This window comes from Trematomus bernacchii, unplaced genomic scaffold (assembly GCF_902827165.1).
Source record: "Trematomus bernacchii unplaced genomic scaffold, fTreBer1.1, whole genome shotgun sequence".
NCBI lineage: Eukaryota > Metazoa > Chordata > Actinopteri > Perciformes > Nototheniidae > Trematomus > Trematomus bernacchii.
This window is the reverse complement of record NW_022987720.1, coordinates 19,747,728-19,774,755: the sequence shown is the minus strand read 5'-3', so window position 1 is coordinate 19,774,755 and position 27,028 is coordinate 19,747,728. Positions and strand designations below refer to the sequence as shown.

Sequence of the window (27,028 nt, the reverse complement as noted above, 5' to 3'; positions counted from 1 at the left end):
AAGCACCTCTGTGTCTTGGTACAGTTAGTTTTCTCACATGATGCAAATCATACATGAATAACAAAACACATACTAAAGACCACCTTTTCAAGTCCTTTCATTATCATACAAATAATTGCCGTAAACAATTCAATTGTCTTTTCTGGTCATTTTAACGCCACACATCAGGATTGTGTGTTTAGGCCGAAACTTTGTTGTTCTTTATGGCAACAAATCAAAAATATCGGATCATTGTCAATGTATCTTCAAATAGTTTATGAAACCAGCTTTACCTTAAATTAGGGTGTTTAACTGTAAAACATTTAAAAATCAAATCTATGTAGATGAACACAATGTAACTTTGCAGTGTGCAACGTTTGTATCACTGGAGGATTACTTATGCTCTTGTGCAGACATGGGCAAACGTGCGTACACTACAAGAGCCCAGTACCCGGGGTAAGAAAGAAAGGTGCATATAGAAAAAGTTTTAGCTCTTCACTGGCAGCATTCTTGTGGCTGTGTTAAAAAAGTGAACAATAACATATAACAAACATAAAACATTAATAGACCATGAATGAGGGTCAGCCCAAATCACACATTTATGCCAACGTCCTTCACGTCAAGGTGTGATAGTGCCTGTGTGTGTCAGCCAATCTTACAGGCCTTAACAGCCACACCCCCACACACGCCTAGCTCCATGTCTGGGCACACTGGATTACTTCGGCTGGAAAGAAATCCAACCCGTTCATTTATGAAATATAGTGCTAATCAAGGGAATCTTGAATATGACAGCCACATGCTTTAAATGGAGTGCCCAACCTTGTAGCACAGCAACTTGTCTCAGAGTACAGCAAGAGATATGAATGGTGCATAGTTGAGAGCAAGCACCTGTTCATTGCCCCAGGCCTATTCAGCAACAGAATTTAAACCACACAAATGTAAAAAGTGCCTCCAGCATGGTAACTATTTTCTATAGGCTGTGAGTACAATTTGAACTTGCTTGTTACACAACAAGGATAAGATGAGCATATTAGGGCTGCACGATTTGGGGAAATAATCGAATTGCGATTTTTCTGACAGATATTGCGATTCGATTTGCGATATTTGTTTTTAAGCGACCCAACCAAAGTTTATTGTAAAATGCGGCCATATCTCCGGCTAGGAAGGTCGTATCCACGTGCTCCCGTCTCTAGCACCCCCGCAGCCCGAGCTACGAGTGAAAGAACTAAACTTACATGAAACTTCCGTTGGGTTGCTTTAAAGTCAAGCTTCAGTTTAAGATTCACCCTGTAATAGATGTAAAAGGCTCAATATCACTATAAAGTAACTTTGGTGTCCCCATCAGAATCACGCAGTTATCATGAAAATGTAGCAGAATAATGAAACTCTGAGGTCTTATTATAAAAGGCCAAACATTTACACACATATCGGTACAATGATAAGTCTCTTGAAATGTGTTTCCTTCATTTTATACCTTATTTTTTCATTGGATGTACTTGATTTTGGCATGTCCCACACACTACTCTGCTAACTACAGTGTGTGTAATAAGTGGTTAAATCATACTACATTTAAAAAATAATTATATGGTTTTATTGTCCACAACGAGTTTTTTGATCATGTATATTCTATTTTCATAATACTATTGAACATTTTGCATGTGTCCCTGACATTGCTGTCCACCCTGTCATTATGGGGTAACTGCTAGGGCTGAACGATTAATCGATTTTAAATCGAAATCGCGATTTGAAATGATGCGATTATCAAATCGCAAAGCCTGCGATTTCTTTTAAAACTTTGCTCCACATGTACCAGCCATTGTTAACCAATCAGAAGTGGCCCATGATAGAAGGTGATAGACATATTGATCCAATCACCTGCCAAGTATTTCTGGGTATGTTTCCACAAACCATCTAGCAAAGCTCCATTGGAAGCCATTTGGAAAGGGCAGGCACTTTCAAAAATACTTGGCAGGTGATTGGATCAATCCGTCTATCACCTTCTATCATGGGCCACTTCTGATTGGTTAACAATGGCTGGTACATGTGGAGCACAGCACTTCTGATTGGTGTGGATGACTGACACACAAGAAAAAAAAATTGCGTCATTTAAAATCGCGATTTCGATTTAAAATCGATTAATCGTTCAGCCCTAGAGCATATCCAGCAGCACGCAATCACATGCCAAGTAGTGACAGCGGAACCAATGACTAACCAAAGAATCCAAACACTTGAGTCACACTTATCTCACCTGAGGAGTACATTGATGTTGCCGGTTGTATCTGACCAAGAGCTTTCCAGAAGCCACATGAACATTTCCAATTGACTCTTTAATCTGGTTGATAATAACAGACTTTGCAGATGGCTGCTTCAACAGAGTCAGAGAGATATGAGATTGAGATGGAACGGCTAAGATGCCCCTCCTCTCTCAAAACTATAGATGGAGCAAGGTTGTTACATTATCATGACAGCGACAAGGGACATAATAGACTTATGGTGGAAAGCTAAACATGGGGAACCTTAATGTTTCATTGCAAGGGCTCCCTCGACCAAAAGCACCGGGATGTTTTTCATTGGATTTTGGAATATTGCAGAAAAGTAGTAGCCATAAGTAATGCTTGACGACGTTGGGAATTCTCATTTAGTTAATAATTTAGATATATCATAGTTTTTTTTCACCGTAATTAAAGTATTAGATTTTATTGTGCAGTAAGAATTAGATGAAAAAATTGAAATGTCATGCCTAATTCAAAAAGTGATAAAAGCAGCGTGCCAGGCTATTTTCCAGACAACCGATTGGCTGTAGATTTGTAAAACTTGTTATAAGGTGTGCAAAATTAGTGTGGCACTTGTAAAGCTTGGGCTGCAGTGATTTGCAGTGTTTATGAAAACCACAGCCACTTTTCTAGCAGACAGACTTGATTTGAATGAATGACACAGCCTACAGTTTCTTTCTGAAGTATATGATACGAAGGTTAAAAGCAGAAGGAGGAAAAAGGTAGAAGAGGGCGACAGGTCTGATGGAGGTGGCTGATTAGATGGCTTTCAGCGCCACCCACCACTCTTCTCATCTCAATCAGTGGCACCTCTGCTGACACTTTAGTCAGCAGATCCAGAGTAACGTCTGCCACTACTACGACATGCTGGCGGAAGGCAGAACTAACGCCAGAGTTCCCGTTAGAATATTTTTTTGCCGGTCAGCATGTCCGTTAAAGTTGAAATCTTCCGGACAAAATGAGAAAAGTGCCGATCAAAGGTCTTCTTTGTTATTTATTGAGCTTTTAAACAAATGGATATGATTCGATATTAAACAAACTAATTCTAGTAGATTAACTACATTATTCAAAAGTGTACAGTAACTTATAACACGGGAATAATAAACGGAGCGCTCTCTCCCTCTCCTGACAGCCCGTCAGTATCATGCAACTCGCGGATCCAGTAATGAGTGGCCCGACAGTAAAACTAAACATATCTATAACTAGTTTAGGTAGTTTGAGAGGTCATTAAAATAGCTACGTGATGTTCTAACCTGAAGTGTGTGTTGCTCCGCTCACCGCTGCAGGGGATCATGCAGAGCTGCGTGTCGACTCGTCAGCAACAGCTGATCTCTCTCTCCCGTCAGATTAGACTTCACTCGCGTTTATGTCCATATCGATCAGATCCAGCTAGTTCTAGCTAATGATATGACTACCTGCTTATTAAAAGACACCTAAACAATAAGCGTCGCTATGCAACCGGGTGAGGCCGCAAAGTATAGCGCAGCATTATGCATTTGTTTACATGCCCACCGGAACCCCGAGGCATTACCAACAGATCAACGCACAATCAACCCATACAGGACATCTCTTTCTCCACATTAAATGTTAGACATTAGAGTTGACTATTCTTGTCTGTCACATATTCTTCTTGTCTGTCACATACTCTTCTTGTCTGTCACATATTCTTCTTGTCTGTCACGTACTCTTCTTGTCTGTCACATAAGTGGCACAACTGATGCGGTATTGTGCTAAAGGGAAATTATTTTGACCGGACATTTTGACCGGAGAGATTTAGATTTGCCGGTCTTCAGCATATTTTACCGGTCATAGTCCGGTAATTACCGGCTAACGGGAACTCTGACTAACGCTTGACAGTTTTAAACAACAGGTAATGGTGGTGTAATAATGCAGACCCAGGGAATGGTGACCATTCATACTAGCCAGACAAAGGAGGGGGAAACCCCGCTAGGTGAACAGGAGGGTTGGAAAGTGGCTGCCCCTTTCTCACCCCTGGCGCTGACACGCCCCCTCAGCCATATGAATGAAAACAAACCTGGCACTTGCCGGTGGCCACGGGCACACGCATATACCGACACGAGACCAGAGCACCATAAAAAACTGTCACATATTAACATAAACAACAAACACAGACTGCTAATCTGTAGCTGTGAGTGACAGCTCAGTGTGCGGTGGGCTGGATGTGGCAAAGGGAGATGTCTTTGCTATCTGTCAGACCAGCAATAATGGAAAGGCTTTACCAATTACCAATGTAACTCAGTAAGTCAAATCCATAGGGTATCCTGTTATAATAATATATTTGTAACACAAGTAATAATTGCCATCATGAATTCAATTTTCTGCAGGTCTCCCTTGAAAAAGAGATCTATGATCTCAATGGGACCAATCTGGTTAAATAAAGGTTTGAAATGAAATCTTTAAAGCAACTAAATACATCCTTTTAATTTAATTCTTATATTATTTCTTGTCCTGCATCAACATCCAAAGTAAGAAGGAATCTATTTTTTTTATTATGAACCACATCTATCAACTGCAAATCCAATTCAAAGAAACTAAGTTAATGTAACTGAACAAGTACAAGAGAATAGAAACAAGGCTGTAAGATACAGGTTCCTCAGATATCTTTCTGCATTTTTTCTAAGAATCAGGGCTTTTTCAACGAAAGAAAAAAAAAGTACTTATCATTCCATCTGCGGGGTGGCCCCTAAAATCTTCCCAGTGTACTCAAGACCCTGAGCTACGTCCAGAACTTCAAAGAGAGCAGGTCTACAAGAGACGTCTGCAACTTCTTACTGAATACATGTGTTTGTGAGCGTGTGTGTATGAGTGTAAACTGAGACAGAAAGAGCTTCTGGCAGCAGCAGTGGGGGAGGAGTCAGTCTCGGTGTCAGACTGCTTTATTGCCCAGAGAAATCTTCGGTCACCCCTCAGAGAAGATGAGCTACCTTGGAGGAAAACTTAGGACTGTCAATGAGACTGGATAATGCAGACTTCCAAAGAAGATAAGATAGGACGAAAAAAGAAACTTCACATTCTCAATTGTTTGTAAATGGCACACAGATGTTTTCGATCTCCACTGCAATTTAATTTTAGCAAATGCACCAGTCAGAGAGTTAAGAGGTGGCTGCAGTGGTGCAACCCAAGACTGTTTTCACAGAAATGTATGGATCCATGTTATGTCAAGGCTTGGCGGTAGCGTCTGCCTAAAGGATACCAACAAAGCTATGTTCATGAGTAAAGTTGCTAAACAACCAAAGACTGGATGGACGATAAAGATACAAGCAGTATTATACTACTAGATTATAAGCATGATGAAAGTGACAAGAATTGTCAACCCAATGTTTCCAGCCTTTGTAATAAGAAAAAAATATTTAAGCCAAACAATACACTTCATGTAAAATTGGAAACGTTTTTAGTTCTTAAGTAGAGTTGCAATTAGGGTAATTAGGGTAAGCTAATCAAAATATAAATCAACTACGACTAATTACTTATTTATTATTCATATTAATTCAGTTTAATTTGCCAACATTCAGTGTCTCCAATGTCTGAAATCAACTGTTTTCTCATCATTGTAAATACAATATACTGTGGTTTTGGACAGCGGTTGGACAAAACATACATTTAAAGATTTGCCCACGAAATGGGTAAAAAGTTACCAACTTATTTACGCATTTATACACGATTAATCTAAAAAAGGTTGATTTATAGTTAGTTGCAGCCCTACTCTAAAGACACTATTCTGTAATTGGTCTGACAACTAGTCCAACTCATTTGTATTCTACTTTCTACTGAGAGACACATTAAATCGTCTTCCTCGTGTTAAATATAAAAATATCTCATGTGACTGCATGGTCAACTTTAAAAACAGTATCAGCAGGTTTCTCTCTTCAAAGTCACTATCCATATGACGTCCATGTAAAATCCTTGTAGGTCAAATTGATGTCAAAAGGTTGCGTTGAAGTTTGAATTGGACAGTCTTGGAGAGAATGCATATGTGACGCTCTTTTACTAATTATTATGAAAGCGTAATATTACTATGAAAACCGACTCATCTGTCAACACGGCAACTATATAAAAAGTAAGCAAATGTATGTGGGTTAAAAGAGTTTATAGAACAGTTCTTCCAAAAATGCACCTGTTACATGGCCAGGGGGGTGGCTTGCTTCTGGACAGTAATAGTTGATATGATAACTACAACAAATAATGACCACTGGAAAATGTCCCATAATGTATAGGGCCAGTGATGTTCAAGATTATATCAAATCTAACAAATGTATTCTGCATTTCCATATAGCACTCTATTTGGGATATGTGTGCTAAAAACATTCTCCCAGATATACGTTTCATCCAATGTGGGGTTGTCCAGTATATTTTTCTGGATACATTTTAATCCTGGCCATTCAAGCATTTTGTTGAATGAAAGAAGGGTTGAGCATTCAGTGGCAGACTGACCTAGTGGAGAGAGATTATCTTTCTGTCAGACAACCCAGGTTCAAGTGCCTGCTCAGTCTCTGCACTGCTGAAGAGGCAATGAGCACGAGTCAAATCCAACTCCAGGGATACAGATGCAGCTTTTTCTTTGTGATGGTGAGCAAAAAGCTAAATATTGTTTTCTAAAAAGGGATCACATGACTTGTTGATTTAATCATGAATGGCTAATCAAATGTAAAGGTGCAATGAGACTAATAAAGACAGCATCAGACCAAGAATGTGTCAAAAGGTAAAGAGAAAACCAACCTATGCAAATGAACTGTCAACACTTTATTCAACTATATCTCAGATGATATGATGGGTGAGCACGATTATGTGTTATTCAACCCTACAAGAGTGAAAAGTTGGGACACTACTACTGTTGAGGAATTCAGTGATGAAGAGATAGTGAGTTTGCACTTTTAAAATTAATAGCATTTTCTGAATCTGCTGTTAATGTATTCAAACCATCCTGTTGGGACTTTAGTACTGTAGTTTCCATGTGACATTAGCACAGCACAACTGAAGAGGCGAATTGGTTGACTTTACTATGGCACTTTTCCTAAGGTGGATGCATCCTGACCAGAAAGCATCAACGCAATAAAGGGTGCAGGTTTAATACATGTATATCTTGTTGCCGTAGCACACCCTCCTTGTCAGTCAGTTAAATGTCTAAAAGCATGTCTTACCTGGGCCATCTGATACTGGGAGAGGTGAATTAAGCTTGGGTCTCTTTGCAGTGGGGGGTCCGACATCCAGCAGATTGTCAGCCATCCTGGTCGGGATATTTTGTGAATGGTTTATGTTGCAGAAAAATGACAACAGGACGAGTCCACGTTGTCCACTTCTGGCTTGTAAAAAATGTAACTTTTCCTATCGTTTCGCGTAAAGGAGCAATGTAACTGTTTTTTTTCTTGACTGGCAGACTGGCTAAATGCTGCCTGGAGAAAAGGGTTTCAAAAGAAAGGCAACAGCGCCACGCTTCGCCGCCGAAGATCACCCCATGATAATCCAACACCCAACACCCACATAATTATCCTCAATAATAACGTCCAAAAATTATTTCCGTTCGAGAAAAATAAATAAAAATCAATCATAAAATATTACACAAGGCGTAAGCAAATCCCTTTCTCCGCAGATCGCCGGTTTCACGTCTGTACAGAATCATCTTTTTCGCAGTCGAAACGAGCAGCCATAAAATCAATTTCGGGCTTAAATAAAAAGAGCAAAATTCAAAAAATATTTTCTATGAAGTGGATTATTTTTGTGGTTGCTGTCTCCCGGTAAATTCAGCGTCTCGGGACGGAGATACGGCGAGAAACGGCGCTCTCCAAAAGGGAAATCAAATATACAGTGGGCTTTCGAGACGGTAAAAACCCGTGTAATCCTCACATGTTTGCATTATTTCTCATCGGAAGGACTAACACTTCGATCTTCTGCACGAAAAAACCCGTTTGAGCCCCGTCTGAGTAGCTCCGATCGGTTTTTAAAATTAATGCTCCCCCCGAAATCCCGATTCTGAGCCGCGTCAAGATGGCGGCTGTTGATTCCTCCGATACAAAAAAAAACTTTTTTTCTTCCCAGCTAGACTGTGGGGGGAGGAGGGAGAGGTGTCGCGCTATGACGCCCTGACGTAAACCTGTGTCCCACCGTACGTCATGTAGACGTACGCTAAACTGCCTCTAGGGGTGCAATAACTCAACAAATACACTCGTACTATGTTGTTACTTTGCTTTAACTTTACAAACACATTTACACATTTACTCAAGTACTCAAGTACTCAAGTACTCTTCAATTTTGAGCTAATTGTACTTTACTTGAGTGTTTCCATTTTATGCTACTTTGTACTTCTACTCCACTACAATTCACAGGTAAATTGTGTACTTTTAATCCACTACATTTATTTTGTATATTTAGTTACTTTGTAGATTTGGATAAATAATGTGAAATATAATCAACACTTAAATAGGACCTTAGCAACACCTGGAGTAAATCCACAAGTATAGAAAAGAGCTGCGGTATACAAAGTATTTAAAACTAGCTGCACGTTTACCAGCTTTGATAAACACTTTAATAATGCATCAATAATTATAATCAAACATATAATATATATGATTCTGAAATGGACCAATTTGCATAATAAGTACTTTTACTTCTAATTTGATGCTAATACTTTTGTACTTTAACTTGGGTTACCTTTGAATGCAGGCATTTTACTTGTAACAGAGTATTCCTACACTCTGGTACGTTTTACTCAAGTACAAGATCTGAGTACTTCTCCCCCCTCTGCAAACACACAGCAGTCAATACTCCAATATATAAAATACAGCTCGTATTATCAGTGGTGGAGGAAAGTGACAACATGGTGAGGAGAATGGTATACTTTTACTTCAAGTTTATCCGACAGCTATTTATATTTTACAATGTTCTTTCATGCAAAGCTTGTAAAATGTGAATCACGGCCACGCATTATACCTTGAAATAAACAAATGTGTTGACATTGTCTCCTTGTTGTACAAATGTACAATAATACACACCATTAAAATGTTGCGTACAAGAAAATACGTCATTGCTAAAACATCCAATAATGTAAGATTCTGTGAAGTGGCTGTTATGCATAATGAGCACCCTTACCTTTGATACTTAACATTTTACTAATGATACTTTTGTACTTAACTTTAGTATATTTTTTAATGCACACTTTGTTAAACCGTTCGTCTCCTTATGTAAACCATTTGATTAAGTCTTCCGAAATGTCTTATTAAAGTATAACATTAAAGCATTATATTACAACCACTTTCTATTCAGATCTACCATATTCACATATATAAAACACTTCCACTTGAAGTCAATGTGTTGCATGTAAAAGCTAAATAGTAGCTAACTAATATAAGCTAAATGTAAGCCTGCCTACATAATTTAAAGTAATAGTATTTATAATGCAGCATACCTTACCCTTCTATTTTGCATATAAGATTTCCATTACTCATTCAGTTACTGTTGTAAGCAGAAATTAATCTTGACACTGGTTTGAATTAGACTGAATTTTAAACTACTTTATTTTATGTTGGGTAATTTAATCCATGGCAATTTTAAATATTTTATAACAACGCCTAATGTTTTGTTTGTGAAATCTCAATCTACAAAAGCAACAAGGCAATGCAAAGTATAGTGTAAAATACATACAGTATAACACAGCATCAAATACTAAAGTAAAGTACAAATACAGAATCAGAAGTAGCAACAGGCTACACTGTAAATTCAACCAGACAAAATGTACCATAATTTTATTTTATTCAATTGTGACCTTCACTTGCATTTACCCATTAACGTGCTATGTACAAAAACATTTCTAAATAAAGCAACAATGCCTTAAAACTTGGCTGTAGCAGCCTACTGAAATACTGCCTAAGTGCAGACATCTAGCAGTGTCTCGCCCATTTTATTAGCCCACTTTTTATTTTTAGAAAATGAAATAAAGGACGTCTGTATGACTGAAGCCTTATTGTCTTGCATGTCATACTTTTTGAGATGATACAAATGGAGCATTGCTTACAAAAACACACAACCACACAGTTTTACAAACACACTTTTTTACGGACATGCAGGCAAACTGAACACACAAGTGTTATTCCAACATAGTCAAATTACCCAGTTCTTTAGACTATTTAATACTCTAGTACATGCGTCTATATAAATAATAGAAAATGCTCAGAAACGATACAATATAAAGCCATACTATACATAAAAAGTGAGCTCCTTTGCAAATGTCCCTTAACAGTGAATATATAAATGTTATTGAACAAGCACAAGATAACCTGCAAATTAAGGAGAAAATAAGATACAAAAAAGCTCTAAGTGATGGCAATAACATTCTTTGGCATCAACATTTTCACAGTGTGCCATTCTGCTGGATCAGAATGTCACTTACATCTCGATAAATCAACCCAAAGCAACATTTAGGATCATGTTGGTAGAAAAAGAAAAGGGCAGAAAATAGAAAACACAGCTATGTAATTATTCTTGTTTATCCCAAATACAATACTAATAGAAAAAAATGTTATCAAAATAACCAAGGAAGGAAAAAAAGAAATGTTGCTAATACACTTTACTTGACACTGAAGTATCTTGATCTTGATTAAACACTTAAATAATAACAAATATTATTCTAAAACTACCTTTATTTTAGGCTGGTAAAAGGGTTGTGTGCCCATAAGTGTAAAGGAAGGAATTTCCCCTTTCAAACTTAAGAAAAGGCACTGCTTTTTTTACCTTAGAAAACATCTTTTAAATTAAAGGTGTTTAAAGCACAAAAGTTAACATTATCCTGCAAAGCTTAAGATAAATATTTAGTGTCTTAAGAAATGAAAGCAACACAGAGCAGACAGTGAAAAGAAGTAGAAAGTTAAAAGGCACGAACAAAACAACCAATTATTAACTTATTAGGCATTTGTTAAAATACCTTTGATGATAAAAGAAGGCAAATGTGTCCCTTGTGTTGTTTGCATTATTACTTTAAAATACTGATTGGTTTAAGTGTTGTTAAAGATATTGAAATATCAAAAGTCAAAAGACACTGAAGTGGACGTCATGGTAAAACGTGTTTGCCTCTGAGCACACAATCCTTTTTGCTAAGAAAACAATAAAAGAGAGAACATGTATCAGCAACCGAGATGTACAGTTTAATCAGTTTGATCAGTTTGATTTCCTTCATCATCTGACATAATAGAAGTCTATAAGGAATAAAAACACATACAACTAAATACATTTGTTGCACTGCCTTTGCAGTTACAGTGCCGTTTTTACATTAAGTTTCATGCCATTGAAAGTATGAAGCAGCTAATGCATCCAACTGTTTCCATCAAATAGTATATTTCAAATAATACAATTAAAGACCGGAGCTTCACATAGAAAGTTCAAGTTTTGTGTAACAATAAATACAATAGAGCACATTTAGTTTAGATTAGTGACATTCCACTTTGATTATCCATGTCTAAAAAGCCATATCACCTAAACACACAGTGTAATCCATAGCAAAACCTAGGCAGTTGTTTTCTGTAATTGATCTACGGTCAAAGTAATCTACAGGTACAGCAGTACCTTGTAGGATCCATCTAAATACTCATCAACATCTAACACAGTTTGGGTACCCATAAGAGCCCAAATCATGGGGGAGGGCACAGAACTACAGATCTAACCTCGTCTACGATGCTGCTATCGTTGCAAGCATGCTGATTAAATGTGGCTGGGACAGGACACAGTACTGAGGTAAGACAACGATCTTAACAGGGGCCAGAGAAAAAGCTGACATAAGATTTTGTTTTGCCCCCTACTGCGTTCCTGAAATGTCTGTCCTCATCCTGCAAGTCTTTGATTAACTCATAGGCAACTCGCTTTATCAAACTGAGCATGATATTCTTCCTACACAGAGCCATAAAAACGAACACACACACACACACACACTCACGGTTTGCATGCAAATACGTTTCTGGTACTCATGAAGAACAAGGAAATAGACTCTGTTGCATTGTAGTTCAGATTTTACTATAACATATATTCCCTTTAATTGACACACATTGTGATTATCTTCATGTTGTAGCACTTTCCATATGTATAGTAAGCTCTTCTTTAATAAAAGGCATAATAGCAAAGCATAGTTTACAAAGTTGTAACAAAATGTAAGCTGGTTTTCCCAAAAAGTTTGCTTATTTACAGTTTTCCCTTTTTATGATATCCTTCTGTTACTAAAAAAGGCTTAGTCTACACATAATTCTAGGCACTTAAAAGACACAAAATAAATGAAGATTAAAGGTATACAGATAATCAAGTAATGGGAGACAATTGAGATCTATAGCAGGCAAGAAAAGGTCTGAGAGAGACCTCCCATCATACTTCCTCTGTGTGTTCCTGCCTGACAGTCGCTTTGAGGTCCAGCCAGCACCCTCCACTGATAATTTCAGCCAATCAGATTTACACTAAAAACAACCTGCTGTCTGCTTTCTGCAGAGAAGAGGCCTGCAGGTCTTTCTCTGATTCTAGGACCAAATATATTGTAATTCTACAAATGCCAAATGGCAGGAACAAGAGCTTAAAGGGTATAGACAGTTTACGATAAAAGCGCCATAATATGACATTCTTAGAGGCGTGTTAATTCTCCAACATTACAGTCAGGCGCTTCATCGCATTTGTCCTTCTTGATGTATTTTTGGGACGTTATGGGCGTATTTTGCTGGGCCGATGATGAGATGAGAAGCTGTTGGTTATTTGCAGAAGAAGTTGGTCCGTCTAGGTGAGATGAAGGTCTTCTGGCATTGGAGGTTTCTGTAGAGGAACGCCTGACGGCCTCTTTCCCGAGGCTTAGCCCTTTGATAGTTGAGGAACCAGCACTGGGTACCGTAGTATGTGTGCTGCTAGCAGTTAGGCTGGTTGCTGGAACCATGCTCGCGATTTCATCAGTGGGTGAGCGTCCGATGCTACCATCCACCTGTGCCCGAATCTCTGGCGACACTGAGAGCTGGTACTGAGGCACAGGGCCACTATCACTGCTCTTCGGGTAAAGGAAGGTCTTCATCTGACCTTTGCCTTTGACGTTAACTGTGCCCCGATAATCAAACTCATAATCCATAGCGCTAAGCACACAATAGCTCTCCTCACTCACCTGCACACGGCACTCCACCCCTGTTGTATCCATGCGACTGGCGATGTTAACCGTGTCGCCCCAGATATCGTAGAGAAGCTTAGTAGTGCCAATCACTCCCGCTGTCAGAGGCCCGTGATTGAATCCAATGCGAAGCTTGAAGCCAAAACCCAGCATGTTCTTGTTGAAGTCGTCCACCACACGCATCATTTCCAGGGCGAATTCGAAAAGAGCGCGGAGATGTGCGTGAGGATGTGCCGCGTCAGCACACTGCTGCGCATTGAGTCCTGCTGCTGCCATGTACGTGGCACCGATAGTCTTGATCTTTTCCATATTCGAGAACGTAGGCTTTCGTAGCAGCTCGTCAAAGTCTCCAATTAGCTCGTTGAGGACACGATAGCACTCCTTGCCTCCCTCGTAGCTTTCCTCATAAAACTCACTGAAGTTAACAATACTGGCAAATATGACACCCACATTGTCGTGGTTCTTGGAGTAGCTCTGGGTGACCTTTAGCTGCTCGGCCACATGGATGGGGATGATGTTGCGTAGCAGCCAGTCGGCCTGGTCTCTCATGTTCTGGATCTTGATGCGGTGTTGATCAGCCTCAACGTTGCCATGGTAATGCAGGCGGTGACTAACTTCAAATTCACGGTTAAGGAACAAGATAAGGAGAAGGACCAGGAAAAAGGCAACGCAGGCCTCAGGGCCCAGCAGGTCCTTTGGGGTTGGGTCTGGAGGACTTTCAGACATGAAGATGGAGCCGTTACTGAAGCTGGTATTGCTTTTAACATCCGACCTGGTGGAGAGACAGAGTGAGATACAGAGTGAGAGAGAGAAACACAGAGGGAAATGCAGGGAAATTAAAATCCTGAGGTTAAAACAAATCTTTGTCTTATTTGCAGCATCTATGTCAAGTCCACGACTACAAAGGCTTTTGGCATACGTTTCTTGCACCCTTCTACATTTGTAACTCTCAATCATGCACACACAAGCCTGATTTTCAGCAAGTGTCTACAGAAAACAATAAAACTGACTGGTTACAAACTATGACATCAACAATGCTAACAATAATAAGTGTACTTACCACAAAAACAGACTCTTAGCAATGCTTGAAGAGATAAAACAAACAAAAAGCTCTAATTAATGCTTTAAGTCCATGTAGAAATCCAGCCACCTATCTTTTCTTGAAATACAATGGGTAACCCAGTGTCATTATGCCACTGATATTGAGCACATCATTCAATTAGATCACATTTTTCAAACATGTTATTTCATTTCATTTTCTCTATTCATTATGTCATACCTGCAGGGGGAGCTGAAGATCAAGGCAAGCATTGCTAGTCCCACCAAAGTTGCTAGAACTGAGCGCATCCAATAGCTGAGTTGGCAGAAGTTACAGTACTGAATGATAGCTATGATGACAGCACAGCAGATGAACATGGTGAACTGGGGAAAATATGAAGCGCAGAGTCATTAGTCAAAAGGTCCCATAAGATTAGAAAATACAATTTGCTGACTGTAGCCTATATTAACATATTGTACCATTAAAAGACATATGATGATAATAATTAAGTCGGATGGACATTTTGATGGCAGCCCTACAGGGAGCTGCTTTATTGGTCAGAAGCAAAACTCAACTATAAGATTTGAGAGGAGGAGAATACATCTGATATGATGACAGCAATCAAATTAATGTAGTTTTGAAAAGGTAAACAAAGAGAAAATATAAAACTTGAAAATCCACCTGAATTGAGAGATGCATGTCACAGGTAACATGGGAAAAGACGGCCACAGTGGGCAGGGACACCAGGACGGCTCCTATAAAGTGACGCGCTATCCATCCTGAAACCACTCTCATCAGCATCCGAGTGCAGTGCAGCACACTGTCCAGGTAGAAAGCCATACTGAAGAAGAAAAACAATAACTCATTTTACCATAATAAAGCAGAAAACAGATGCCCGACAAAAATATGGCCACGTGATTTACATGGAAACTAATCCTAAAAAAAATGCTGTGTCATCTGGCCCATCCCTCCACTTTCTCCAAAGAAAGCAAACCATTTCTACCACTTTATAAATTACTATTCGTTCTAAAACATATTTAAAATACCAGACTTCAAATGAACTACTTGTGAGCATTAACAGTAACATACAAAAACAAAATAGTCAAAACTGTGCTGTCACATTAGTCACATCAGATTTTCACTACACAATTAACTAGGCAAAAATAATTTATGATATTCATTTATATATAAATATGATATATTTACAATTTCTATATGACATTTCTTTGCAAAACACAATCCTTGTTTATCCTGCATTTTGACTCTTTTTTGGCAAATGAATTACAATCTGGATACATTCAGTACATCTATCCTTTGTATCAGGGGTCTAAGGAATAACAGTTTGTCCGCCTCCTGTGAGTAATGGACAATTTCGTGTCACATTTGCTGCATTAAGGTGCAGTTCTTCATGGTTTTAGTGTTAATGTTGCATGTTGCACAATTAGGAGCAAACTCTCCAATGTGGAGTAAAGAGCCAATTGCTATTTTGGGATTATGCCTTTAAGGGAATAAAATACTAACATATTAAAACAGGAAAACATATTTGCCGGGTGATATTTAACTATTCATTTTAAATATGTGGTGGGGGATTGTGACATTGACCAGCAGACTGTATTTAGCAATGGGCCCACAGTTTAAAACCCACAGTCTATATTCAGTATCTCACCGTATAGCAAACAGAAGGGCCACAGTCTCCAGCAGGGTGGCTCCAGCTGTCAGAATGAGTGCTGGTGTGGACAAGCTCTGCTGGGTGACAAGTGGTCGGAGGAAACAGGCCAGTGAGAGAGCCAGAAACACTAAACAGCAGAGCAGCATGTCCAGAAAAGAGCTGAATGTTGGACTGGCAAAAGTCTGCACCGGTGCCTGGGTTTCCACCTGAGGGTAGAAAGAGAAAAACAGAAATAAAAAATCTAAAACATATGCGAAAATAGCAAGAAACACGTAAGTTGCAAAATTTGAGTAATGCATTACTGAAAAGTAGTCTAACCAAGGATCTGCAGCATAAATGCATGATCAATAATTCATGATGCCTTGGAATTTCATTATCCAACAATCAAAAATTATTTAATGACTTAAGTAAGCCTCTACTGAAATCTATTTCCATATCAATGACCCAGATTCTAGAGACTAGACGCTGTAGCAACAGTTGCAGCCATGACAGCAGGGATGCACTTCTGAGGTTACACCAGCAGAGGACATCACAAACTAATACAAAACTACTTTTAAGGTCCTGCAGTGATTTCTATTTGCCGCAGTCTTGACCAGTCTGGCCGTAACACAGTGCTAATAGGCTTCCCAGACAACAGATAAACTCCAGAGGAACACAGGTAACGCACCCAGGTAGAGACAGCAAGTAAACTATGCTGACTCATTAAACATGCATGCATACAGGCACTGTTATGTCATGCACAAAAACAGCTCACACACCTCTTCCTGGTAGCTTATCCGGTAGGCAGACTCCAGGCTGCTCTCAAGGAAGGTGAGGCTGAGCTTGTTTATTGGGGGTCTATAGAAATAGTCCTTCATAAGGCTGTCAAAGAAAAAAGGTAAGTTGAAATTAAAATTGCCCAAAGCTTAAAATTGGCGCGAAAATGAACATCAATAGCTGAGATTTACATTCTGATCAACTCTACATCATGTTTAATGTTTTTAATGTATTCATCATTAGATCATTCTTACCTGTCCTCTTTAATAACGTCCACAAAGTGAGCATCGCTCCTCTCCCTGAAGTTCTTTGAGCGTAGGGGGATGAGCGCTGAGTGGTCCATGCCCATGGTTCCTCCACTCCACGTCTTCTTCTCCTTCTCCTGCAGCATCTCACACAGCGACGTCTGGCTGTTGGTCAAGGCCTCCAGCTGAGGACTGAGCAGGCCGTTCAGAACTTTGGGGCTGCGTCCTGCAGAAACCGCTGGGGAGCACTTCAGATTTGTAATGTCCTAAAATGAGAAGAGGGGGGGAGGCAACATCTGACTTTACAAAATAACAGAAGCTGTGATAATGGATCTTTTATTTGGAAAAAGAGCAGCAATTAAACAAAGTCTAAATATAAATTATAAAGCTAAAGAGTGTGTTGTAGTGACACCAATTCAAATGTGTCTTTGGCACACTTTATCTGGGACTCATTAAGTCCTATTTCTTTTTAAAGATTTTCTATCAATCTTTTTTCTTTTTTCCTTTTTGCTGCTGGGCATGAGAAAATGTAACCAGGCTGGTTCATGTACTACATATAATGAAATATAACCGATTGGACATAAAAAAAGCATACATATAACATCTATCCAAGGCTAACCTTGGTGTTGATCTTGTGGTCGTCATGGCAGCCATTGTGCACTGCTCCTTCCTCGAGAACCGGATCTTCCACTGGTATCAGAACCACACTGCATGATACACAAGGGGACTGCAGGGGTGTAGAGGTTGGAGGGGGGCATTATTGAGAGGGAGATGCAGCATATGGAGGCAAGAAGGAAGAAAGATTAATACATTGAAAAATTAATATTAAGGAAAGCATGTGGGTATAAAAAAGGGTAAAAAGATGGCAAAGATCGCAAGAGAAACAGTAAAGGAGAGGGATTTTATCTTTATCCCACTCATCCTCTTCGAACTGAATGGAAAGTGTGTGTGTGTGTGTGTGTGTGTGTGTGTGTGTGTGTGTGTGTGTGTGTGTGTGTGTGTGTGTGTGTGTGTGTGTGTGTGTGTGTGTGTGTGTGTGTGTGTGTGTGTGTGTGTGTGTGTGTGTGAGTGTGTAAGTGTGTGTGTGTAAGAGTGTAAGAGTATGAGCTTTGTGTGAAAGTTCTGCTGTGCTATGAATGACCATGGCACTGACATGTGCAAGCCAAAACACACACACACTCACACACACACTACATAATGTAAACACAAAAAGAAAGCACACTGTGTACCTACATGCAACATTAAACGAGCAGACATTTATCACCACACCTGGCTCATTTATACTTTCAAACATTGAAATGTCAGCAGAATTTTCTTAAGATGTGTGCCATTGTAGCCCTTCAGCGTTAGCCATTTTGGTATTTGTGCAAGAACCACACTAGATGATGAAAACCTTTAAGTGAATGAGTCATTCGTTGAAGAAGGGAGAAGAACATCCCACCTCCCTGCTTGAGTGTCTTACCATACCATGGACCCCTGCTGATTCTCCTGCCTACCATCATCCTCTTCCTACTCTTCCCTCACATCTATACATCCCCCCTATACCTGGCCTGCACAGATCTAAACGATCCATGCTGGTTTAATGGGGTGCATGTGTACAGAAAATGGAGGGTAATTTGGAAGGCACATGCAGGGTTTGAGGGTAATTATAAGGGAATATTGTGCTACAACGTTTAGGTGTCTGTGACCTAGTGGTACAATTTGAAGGCAAATGAGAAATCCAAGGAGGACACAGTGGATGGAAATGTTCTGGATTGATGAGCAGAGCATCATAATGGGTCCATTTTTATGCAGACTACCTGCTGGGCAGCACAGTACTTTGAATTTCATAATTAATAAGATCTTACTCATTTGTTCTCATATTCGTATTAATAAGGATTTAATGAGGACTGAGGTGCTACCATGCCATGTAATTACTGTACATTAAACAATTCAGTTGCATTATTTTCACATGGTTTAAAGACTCTTACTTTTTCATTTCATCCACTCAAGTTACTTGCATGCAAAGATGAAAACAATGATACACCCACATGAACAAAAGTACAGAGAGAGCGAAAATCAAAAAGGTTAGAGCAGAACATGCAGCTCAGTGTTCTTCCTCAGGCTATATTGATGTGCAATGGAAAAAGATCCCAGAAACCTATTTACTTTCTCAACAACATGGTGTTTCATTTTCTCAGAGATACTGTGCGCTCACCTTAGCACTATCTGGTGGCAAGGGGACGGCTGGAGGGGCTCCATCAGGTGTTTGTACCCCGGGGTTGGGGCACTGAGGGTCTGCATGTTCAGGCCCCACCAACCCCGACTGAGAACAGCCACAGAGAGAGAGAGGCTCCACCTTCCTGGCAGAGATCAGGTAGGTCTTCAGGCCTGAAAAGACAGAAACAGAGAGAAAGAGAAGGATGTTACTTGCATTTGTTCTTACTCTCAGATCAAACTGGCCTGTTTTTGGCTAAGTCATCCCATGGTGTTGTTTTAGGATTCCACAGATTCAGTACAGGATGAATTCCCTCAGTGAATACCATTAGCAAGTATTCACAAAAAAGTAGAATAAGGAGATGGAGAAGCAGAAAATATCTACGAGTTGAAAAAGCCAAGGACCCATACATGAGTCATATTTGCTTCCATAAGCATATACATCAAAAATGTGTGATGCATTTGTGAAGGGTTTCAAATGTTTTTCTCTCTCTCTAGACAGATGAGCCAGAGAAGAAGTGGGAGTGCTTAAACGAAACTGAAAATCCCTTGCATCCTGGGTATTTATCCAAAAGACTTTGTCTCTAAGAAGAGTGAGCGTGCACTTACAGATTTGTGTCTTTTACAAGCTAAGAGGGCAATAGCTATAGAATGGAAAAATGTGAACAAACCAAGTATGAATAAATATATTAAGGATCTGTCAGCAGGTGTTGCTTTAGAAAAACTAATATACATTACTAAAGGAAAGCTGGCAGTTTTTGAAAATATCTGGGTGAGCTTCATCGAGTTTTTGAAAAAGAATGTTGGTAATGATCAATAAAACCAAAGACCGGGGCGGGGAGGGGGGCAACGGGAATAAGATTATAACGTGTACAAACCCCAGTCGTATTATTTCGGATTTCTTTCGGATTTCTGTACTTTGTTATCCATGTATCATCTGTATACTGACCTGTGTTTATTCATTTGATTGTACACTGTATCTGCCACCTCGACTGACCGTTTTATGTATGTGTAATGTTCATTATATTTGAAAACTTCAATAAAAATATTGTTAAAAAAGAAAAAATAACTGGGAGTACAAGAGACAATCACCACGACACCATAGCCGGACGAAGAGTTTCCTAGGAAGTCTCCCATATAAAGTTCTTAATCTTTCTAAGAAATTAAATAATGACTTTTTCACATATGTTTCCTACAGGTGCATGTACACATGCATCTATTTGCAGAGTTCCTGCATGTTGTGAGGTCCCAATGACCATGAGAGAGTAACAGTTGGAGACATAACAGGCCAGGGTCAAATATTTGAACACCTGCGTCCTCCCACTTCTATCAACATGTTATCATTTCTATCAGTACAAGGTGGGTGTGTGTGTTTGTGTGTGAGTATAAGTACCTGTGACCAAGTGCTTAGCCACATAATCTAACTGTCAGTGGAGTTTCAGCCCCTGGCTCTGAGCATTGTCTGTCTGAGTACTCTAGACAGGCCTGCCACTGCCCCCCCCCCCCTCTGCTGAACCACCCTGGGGCTGCACTGTGACACACTCTGAGACCACACATGAGTAACACAATCACACAATCGTATTTTCAATGATACACATGCACTCAAATATGTACAAACACTGATATAAGTAGCTCAAGAAGCAGAAGCAAAACACCCCCTCCAACATCCTACACACAGTGAGCTGAGCGGAGGTATAGATGGACGGCTTTGCTGTAGCTGGATCAATAGCCAGGTGGATGGAGATTCAGGGGAAGGGGAATTAAGGTGGTAACAAAGAACTAATTCCCTGCACCAGTGATGCAGAATGACACAGCAGTGAGAAGAGGCACCAGGAAACTGTGGGGGGGGGGTTTTGACTGCCAGTAAAGATGAGAATGTGTGAGTGTGTGTCAGATCCACAGACACACAATGCACACACATGGCTTTGACTGATTTCATTAGTTTGCTAATCAAATCCTTCCCTGCCTCCCTCAGTGAGTTCTTCTTGCAGGTCAATGGCTTTTAACTCTCTCTTCTGCTTTCTCTTTTCTTCTGATCTCTTTACAATACAGTGTTTTCCCTTTACCGCATTTTTTATATCTTTTTTTTTCTATTTTCAATACTGGGTTCTTACATCCGAGTCAGCGAAAGTCATGTCCATTTCAGGGCTGAAACACACACAACTACCAAAGTCTGTGAGTCACACTGTATTACTTATTAATACATTTAGAGTTTTACATAATGCAAATCCTATATTCTATTAAAGCAATAGTGCCAGCTGAGTCATAACAAATCTGCATTAGTCGGGGGAGAGAACCAAATGCACCTAAACAAAAATCACTGAACCGGCCTTTATTTTCGTGTAATGAAAAGATAATGAGGTATTTCAAGCTAGATAATGTGCGCAGCAAGCCATTACTAGGGAGAAATGTTGAAAGGCAGTGAGAGCAAATAACAATTGGTATTGGATGAAACAATAATTACCCAAAAAAAACACACAGTAATAAAATATAATTACAAACAGGTTGCCAGACATGAATACAAACTAGAAAAAAGGTGGAACACAACACTAAATATGAGAAAGGGGTCGGAACCTTAACGAAAACACACAAAAGGAAGGTGACAGGAAATCAGCTTCACCCCTCCTCATCACCTTATGGGCTTTGACCTATACAAATGGTGCTGGGTTGATTTCAGACACTTCAGAAAAGAGCAACATGGTTCATATTTACAGAAATAATCCATAGTGATCCCTTTAAAAGGTTAATGAGATTGTATGTTAGAGATTGATCACCTCTTTTGGTCAGACTGCTCGTTTCAGGAAGACTCCTGACAGCTAGAGAAGAGCATAATAAATCGACCACAGGGTTTGGAAAGGTTGACAGCAATGTATCTGTGTTTGTTTGTATGAGGGGTAACGTGAGTTCAAGTGTCTGCAGATGTTTGCGCCTGTTCTTCATGATTCTGGAAGAATCTCTCGTGTCCGTGATTCAACCTAGTGGCAGATGAAAGTGCAATGTTGTCTCGCAGTCATTTGTGGCTGTGATAAAGTGTGAGGGCCAGCAGCTGTTTCCACTGTCAACTTGTGTCCAGTATCATCAGAATACAGCTGTGCTCTAAAAGCAAGTGGGTTAGGAATCTTCAGTGTTTCTGACTATCCATTTCAGTCTGTGCACGTCTGCTTGATGATCTTGGATACAGGTTGTGTGTTTGCCTCTTCTAATCGCTGATGACCCGTGGCTAATTCAGTAGCATAACAAGTGGAAGCCTATAGACATTATTGAACTTGCAGCATACTGTCTCGTGCGATCAGCTGACGGGGAACAGTAGGTAATCTTTCCCCTCGAGAGCCCAGTCACATTATCTCCCTCTCCAAGCCCTTTTGTTCAGGACAGAGGAAAGTGACATGAGAAAAAGCACGTTGCAACTAAATAACACCATCACCTCTGCTTTTCCCTTACTCTTCCCACTCCAAAACATGTCCACTCTCTTGTGGGACAATAGCTGTCCCTGAACACCTCTCTGAACGATGCTAAGAGGGGCTCATTGCAGAGGCTATTGTGCTATACCCAATGTTGGATGTAATAATTTGTGACTGCAGTGGTCATTTCAAAAACTGCCAGAATAATCTTTCATCAGCCTCCAAAAGGGACAGACAATTAGCTGGAAGGTAACAGTGACTTTTTCCTTTGACCACCAAATTCTAAAGAAATCCCCTCACTGCAGTCCTGAGTTATCACGCTTACGAAAATGAGTAGGACAGATGTACTGGACAACCTGAAAACATAACCACTCCTCAGCTATTGCTAGTGTGGAGGCATAACCATAATCTAATTTTAACTTGAGATACACAACAGAACAAGATATATTGGCAAGATACTCTGTTTAAGAAAGCACATGGATGCTACAAGTATACATATTTAACCGTTTGGTCATTTATCTCAAAGTTTCTCCTTTGCTTTCAAATTCCATTTACAACCAAAGTGGGGACAGAGCAGATAATGCTGCTGTCCCATGGAGGTTTACTAAAAGCAGCGAAGCACAGAGGGCAACAGAGAGGGAAGTTGGCAGATATGCTTGGATCAGCACACACACACACAAACAAACAAAAATATATTGTGTGCCTTATCTTCTGATAATGACAGGTTTGCCTTCCACGGCCAGGTATGGGAGCAGGAGGGCAGTGGAGCAGATGGTGCAGAGAAACTAGCATGCTAGACAGGGCATCTCTGTATGCAAGCTGGCACCGCCGGCCAGGAGCCACCACCGTCTCTCTCCACTGCGTCTCCTTCCTGGGATACACTCTACATCCTGTCCCTGTCGGGGGGGTTGAAGAGGGCAGGAGGAACAGAAGGAAACCTGTCCTGAACGAAAGGCTGTTTAGGAAGACTTTATTATGGCATGGTTCGCAAAAAGATAGTAGGGATTGCAGAGATATCGGTAAATATTCGAGCGAGAGAAGTGGAGGCTAGAATGAGTCTGTGAGTTGTTTGGTAGAGGTGGTGAATTTCTTTGTGCTGTCTAACAGTGAACCCATTCAGTCAGACATCATGAAAGACACATACATTTTTCATAGGAAACCGCTAAGGGACTCACACTGTCCTTTCTGATTCTGAAGGAGAAGCAGAGTTGTTGTGTCTCCTGAGCCGTGGACAGGTGGGAGGGGGGGAGGCAGCAGTTGACCTTCTATTTTTCTTTTCTTTTCAACAGCTACTCCCTTATGCTGAGCCCAGGTTACTTTTAAGGCATTGAAGGGCATGTAAGAAAATGAGCAGACATATTCACAGTGTTAAATTAGGTCAGTGTCTCCTCTCAATGCCAAGCAGACATGTCTGACTGTCTCATGAATAATATAGAGACAAGATTTTACACTTTGCTCCATTTACTACAGACAATAACAAGTGCTACGAGTACAAATGTTAATACTTTTTCATATATATTATTATCCTATGGGCTTTTTCAAGGGGTTTTAAAATATTTTGGTTGGGAAGCACTGCAGTAAAGCTAGCCTCTGCATGGAAGACAAAACTGTTGTGTAAGGTATCAAACTGGACCAAACCGAAGTCGTGGCTATGAACACGTCAAACTCACTGAAGCGCAGCTAAACCAACAGAGTTTTTTTTTCACAAATATCCCAGATAACTCACAGTGAGCTCTCAGCAAGAGTTACATAAGCTGTAAATAAACTGCAAGTCTTGCTCACCACCTGGGCTCTCTCAGTTTGGGACAAAAACACTTTTCTTGACTGTGAATTTCATTAGAGCACTTCTCTACTTACACAAAGGCACACTGTACCGGAACAACCGGCCACACAAGCCTCTCTTTCCGTTGCAATCAACAAAATCTGTCAATATCCTTCCCCTCTCCCTGTCCCTCAGGGCTGTAAACAAGGGTGGCACCAAAACAAAAGTTGCATATTTGGCTGCTGTTTTTTTTCCTGGCTGCAATCCGGCCGCATTTGGGCTCACTCCAAACGAGAATAGAAACACTTGACATCTCTCCAAAGTCATAAACTCTCGCCTGGCTGCGTCTGTCTTGCATATACTCTGCACTCATTTTGAATTCTGAGTCTTCGATCTTTCCATCCCTGACAGTTCCAGGCTGCTATGGTCTGTTGGCAGAACAATAGACAGGCTCACAGTTAACACCCCTCCAAAATGTGTTACCCCCCACCCTCCTCGACCCTTTGCTCAGTGGCCTGTATCTTCTCCCTGTTTTGTCAATCTCACTGTAACTCACTGTCTATTTTCTCTTGCCATCCCTGTTCTTTTGATTCCACGACGATACTTGTTGTCCTCATCACCACATTGGCGTTAAGGGCTCCTCTCTGCAAAGAATAGCCACTGCTGACATCTTTCCGAAAGCTCAAATTCACCTTCCATCTCATCGTCCTCTCCTTTGTCAAATCCTGTTCCCATACAACCTCATCCGAATGCTAATGCTCCGGCTAGCTTTAGATTGATCTGATAATGGCTTCCATAGACTCCTTATGCATCTGTTGATTTCACTTGTTTCCTGCTCAAACAGTTTCAAAGAGTCATTTTCTATTTAATAGTGATCTGCCTTTCAATGTCTTAATAATCAGAAACTAAATCACTCTTATTCCATCTTTAATTAGTTTTCACTTCACTAAAGAATAAGAGATTACCACTATTCATGAGAACAATAGGTTGTTCCAGCCCTTAACCTTTTAGGAGTGAGGCTCTTATCTCAAAGAAGAGCAAATTAACGCATAAAATGAGCAATCTCAAATGTATTGAAAAAAACAAAAAGACAGTCTTGCTTCTCAACAAAAATTCAATTTAATATATTGACCTGCAGCTAAAAGTGTCGCTTCCCCAACAGAGACAAATAACTCCCTCGCTCATATACTTCGCCTCTCATCTTATTCTGCTCTTACACCACAGACATTTAAATAAAAATGACACATTCATTCATTGGGTAAGATGAAAAGAAATAAGCAGGATCTTCTGCTGAGCATTGTATTACTCCCTGAGGACACTTTATCTAAAGCAGGCCATCGATACAGAAGGATTAATGAGGTTGTTAACTACAAGTTCAGCTTCTACCACAGAAACCTCTGATACTCTCCTTCAGACAGTAATATGGGTTTAAGTATACTCAAGTATCATGGCATAGCACATGCGGCACTCAAGGCATAGTAGCCCATGACATAAGATCTTTAGGGCTTTAAACGCAAATACGTTAAGGCTTATGATTAATTTGGTTGGATAATTCAGAAATCATTCTATAGAAAAGTAAAAAACCCTGATTTCTCTCTTGTTTTATCCCCCCAGAAAATACAAATAATTCCTAGCATTTTAAACTTGTGTCTAACCATGATTAATCAAGACTATTATTGTGATTAATACAAATAATGTTTTTAATCGATTGTCATCATGCAATTTTCAAAAGTGATTGTATTCTATTCACTTATATTAAATGTTATTGTGTAAATGATGTTACTTTGCTAAACAGACCAGACCTAGGTTACATCCCATGACAATTATGAAATGCCCACAGCCTCATAGGTTGGTGTCACGGAAAACAGAGCAAGATAACTTTCCTGCTTCAGCTTCAACTACTATTCCCAGACAATTGAACTGCTAATTTCTCCTCTCTGAGAGCATCCACTCACTCGTTTATAGGACTGCCCATCAGGGGACAGGGAGGCAGTAAGGAGAAGTGACACAAAAAGAGATTGAAAGTGATAAAAGGATGAGGGATGACCCCTGCTGGGAATATATCACTTAGCACACACACATAGCATGTCAGCAGTGGCTTTTAGGAGTGATAGCATGGGGATTCCTTGGGTTATAAAGTGGATGGAGAAGCTGCTGGAGCTTAGCCTAAGGCAGATATGGTGGTTCACACAACTAGGAGCCAACCGCACCTACTGATATTACCTCATAGTAGATATATCAGTAGTGATGTCAGCCAATAAGTAACATGACATTTCAGTAGAGAAATGCCAGATTAGGCAAGATATTTTTGTAGTAATGTGGAAATGGTTTCACCAGTACATCCCATTATATTTTACAACTCAAAGAATGTCCTAAAATAAACAACCAAAAGTAAATGATCCTTAATAAATGTTTGTTTGTGTATAGCTTAAAATGATTTAATCAAAAATATATATATATGTTTTAATCCAATATAATATTGCTATCGGCTTTCAGTCAAGCTAAAGCTGTATGGGTACAGGTACAGCTTAAGAAAAGATAATAGAAGAGTGAATAGGAGATATAGAGAATAAAAGG

General features: G+C 39.9%; 2 protein-coding genes across 3 annotated transcripts in view; both read right to left on the bottom strand.

The window, feature by feature from the left end:
- Positions 1 to 8,262, bottom strand: part of LOC117492467 (histone lysine acetyltransferase CREBBP-like) — a 43,499-nt gene extending 35,237 nt beyond the window's left edge. The window contains 1 exon segment of the mRNA XM_034142738.1: positions 7,412 to 8,262. Within this exon segment, the coding sequence (XP_033998629.1) occupies positions 7,412 to 7,496 (85 nt within the window). The 5' untranslated portion in view covers positions 7,497 to 8,262.
- Positions 8,263 to 9,102: 840 nt separating this feature from the next.
- The window catches only part of LOC117492576 (adenylate cyclase type 9-like), a 29,025-nt gene continuing 11,099 nt past the window's right edge, over positions 9,103 to 27,028 (bottom strand). The window contains exons 2-10 of one of the 2 annotated variants that reach the window (XM_034142904.1): positions 19,290 to 19,462; positions 17,712 to 17,819; positions 17,102 to 17,358; positions 16,850 to 16,952; positions 16,089 to 16,297; positions 15,104 to 15,263; positions 14,663 to 14,805; positions 14,444 to 14,467; positions 9,103 to 14,155 (exon numbers count right to left, since the gene is read on the bottom strand). In XM_034142904.1, coding sequence (XP_033998795.1) covers positions 12,859 to 14,155; positions 14,444 to 14,467; positions 14,663 to 14,805; positions 15,104 to 15,263; positions 16,089 to 16,297; positions 16,850 to 16,952; positions 17,102 to 17,358; positions 17,712 to 17,819; positions 19,290 to 19,462 — 2,474 coding nt within the window. In that variant the 3' untranslated portion in view covers positions 9,103 to 12,858. The remainder of the gene's footprint in view (positions 14,156 to 14,443; positions 14,468 to 14,662; positions 14,806 to 15,103; positions 15,264 to 16,088; positions 16,298 to 16,849; positions 16,953 to 17,101; positions 17,359 to 17,711; positions 17,820 to 19,289; positions 19,463 to 27,028) is intronic. The other variant, XM_034142905.1, reaches the window with a different exon arrangement.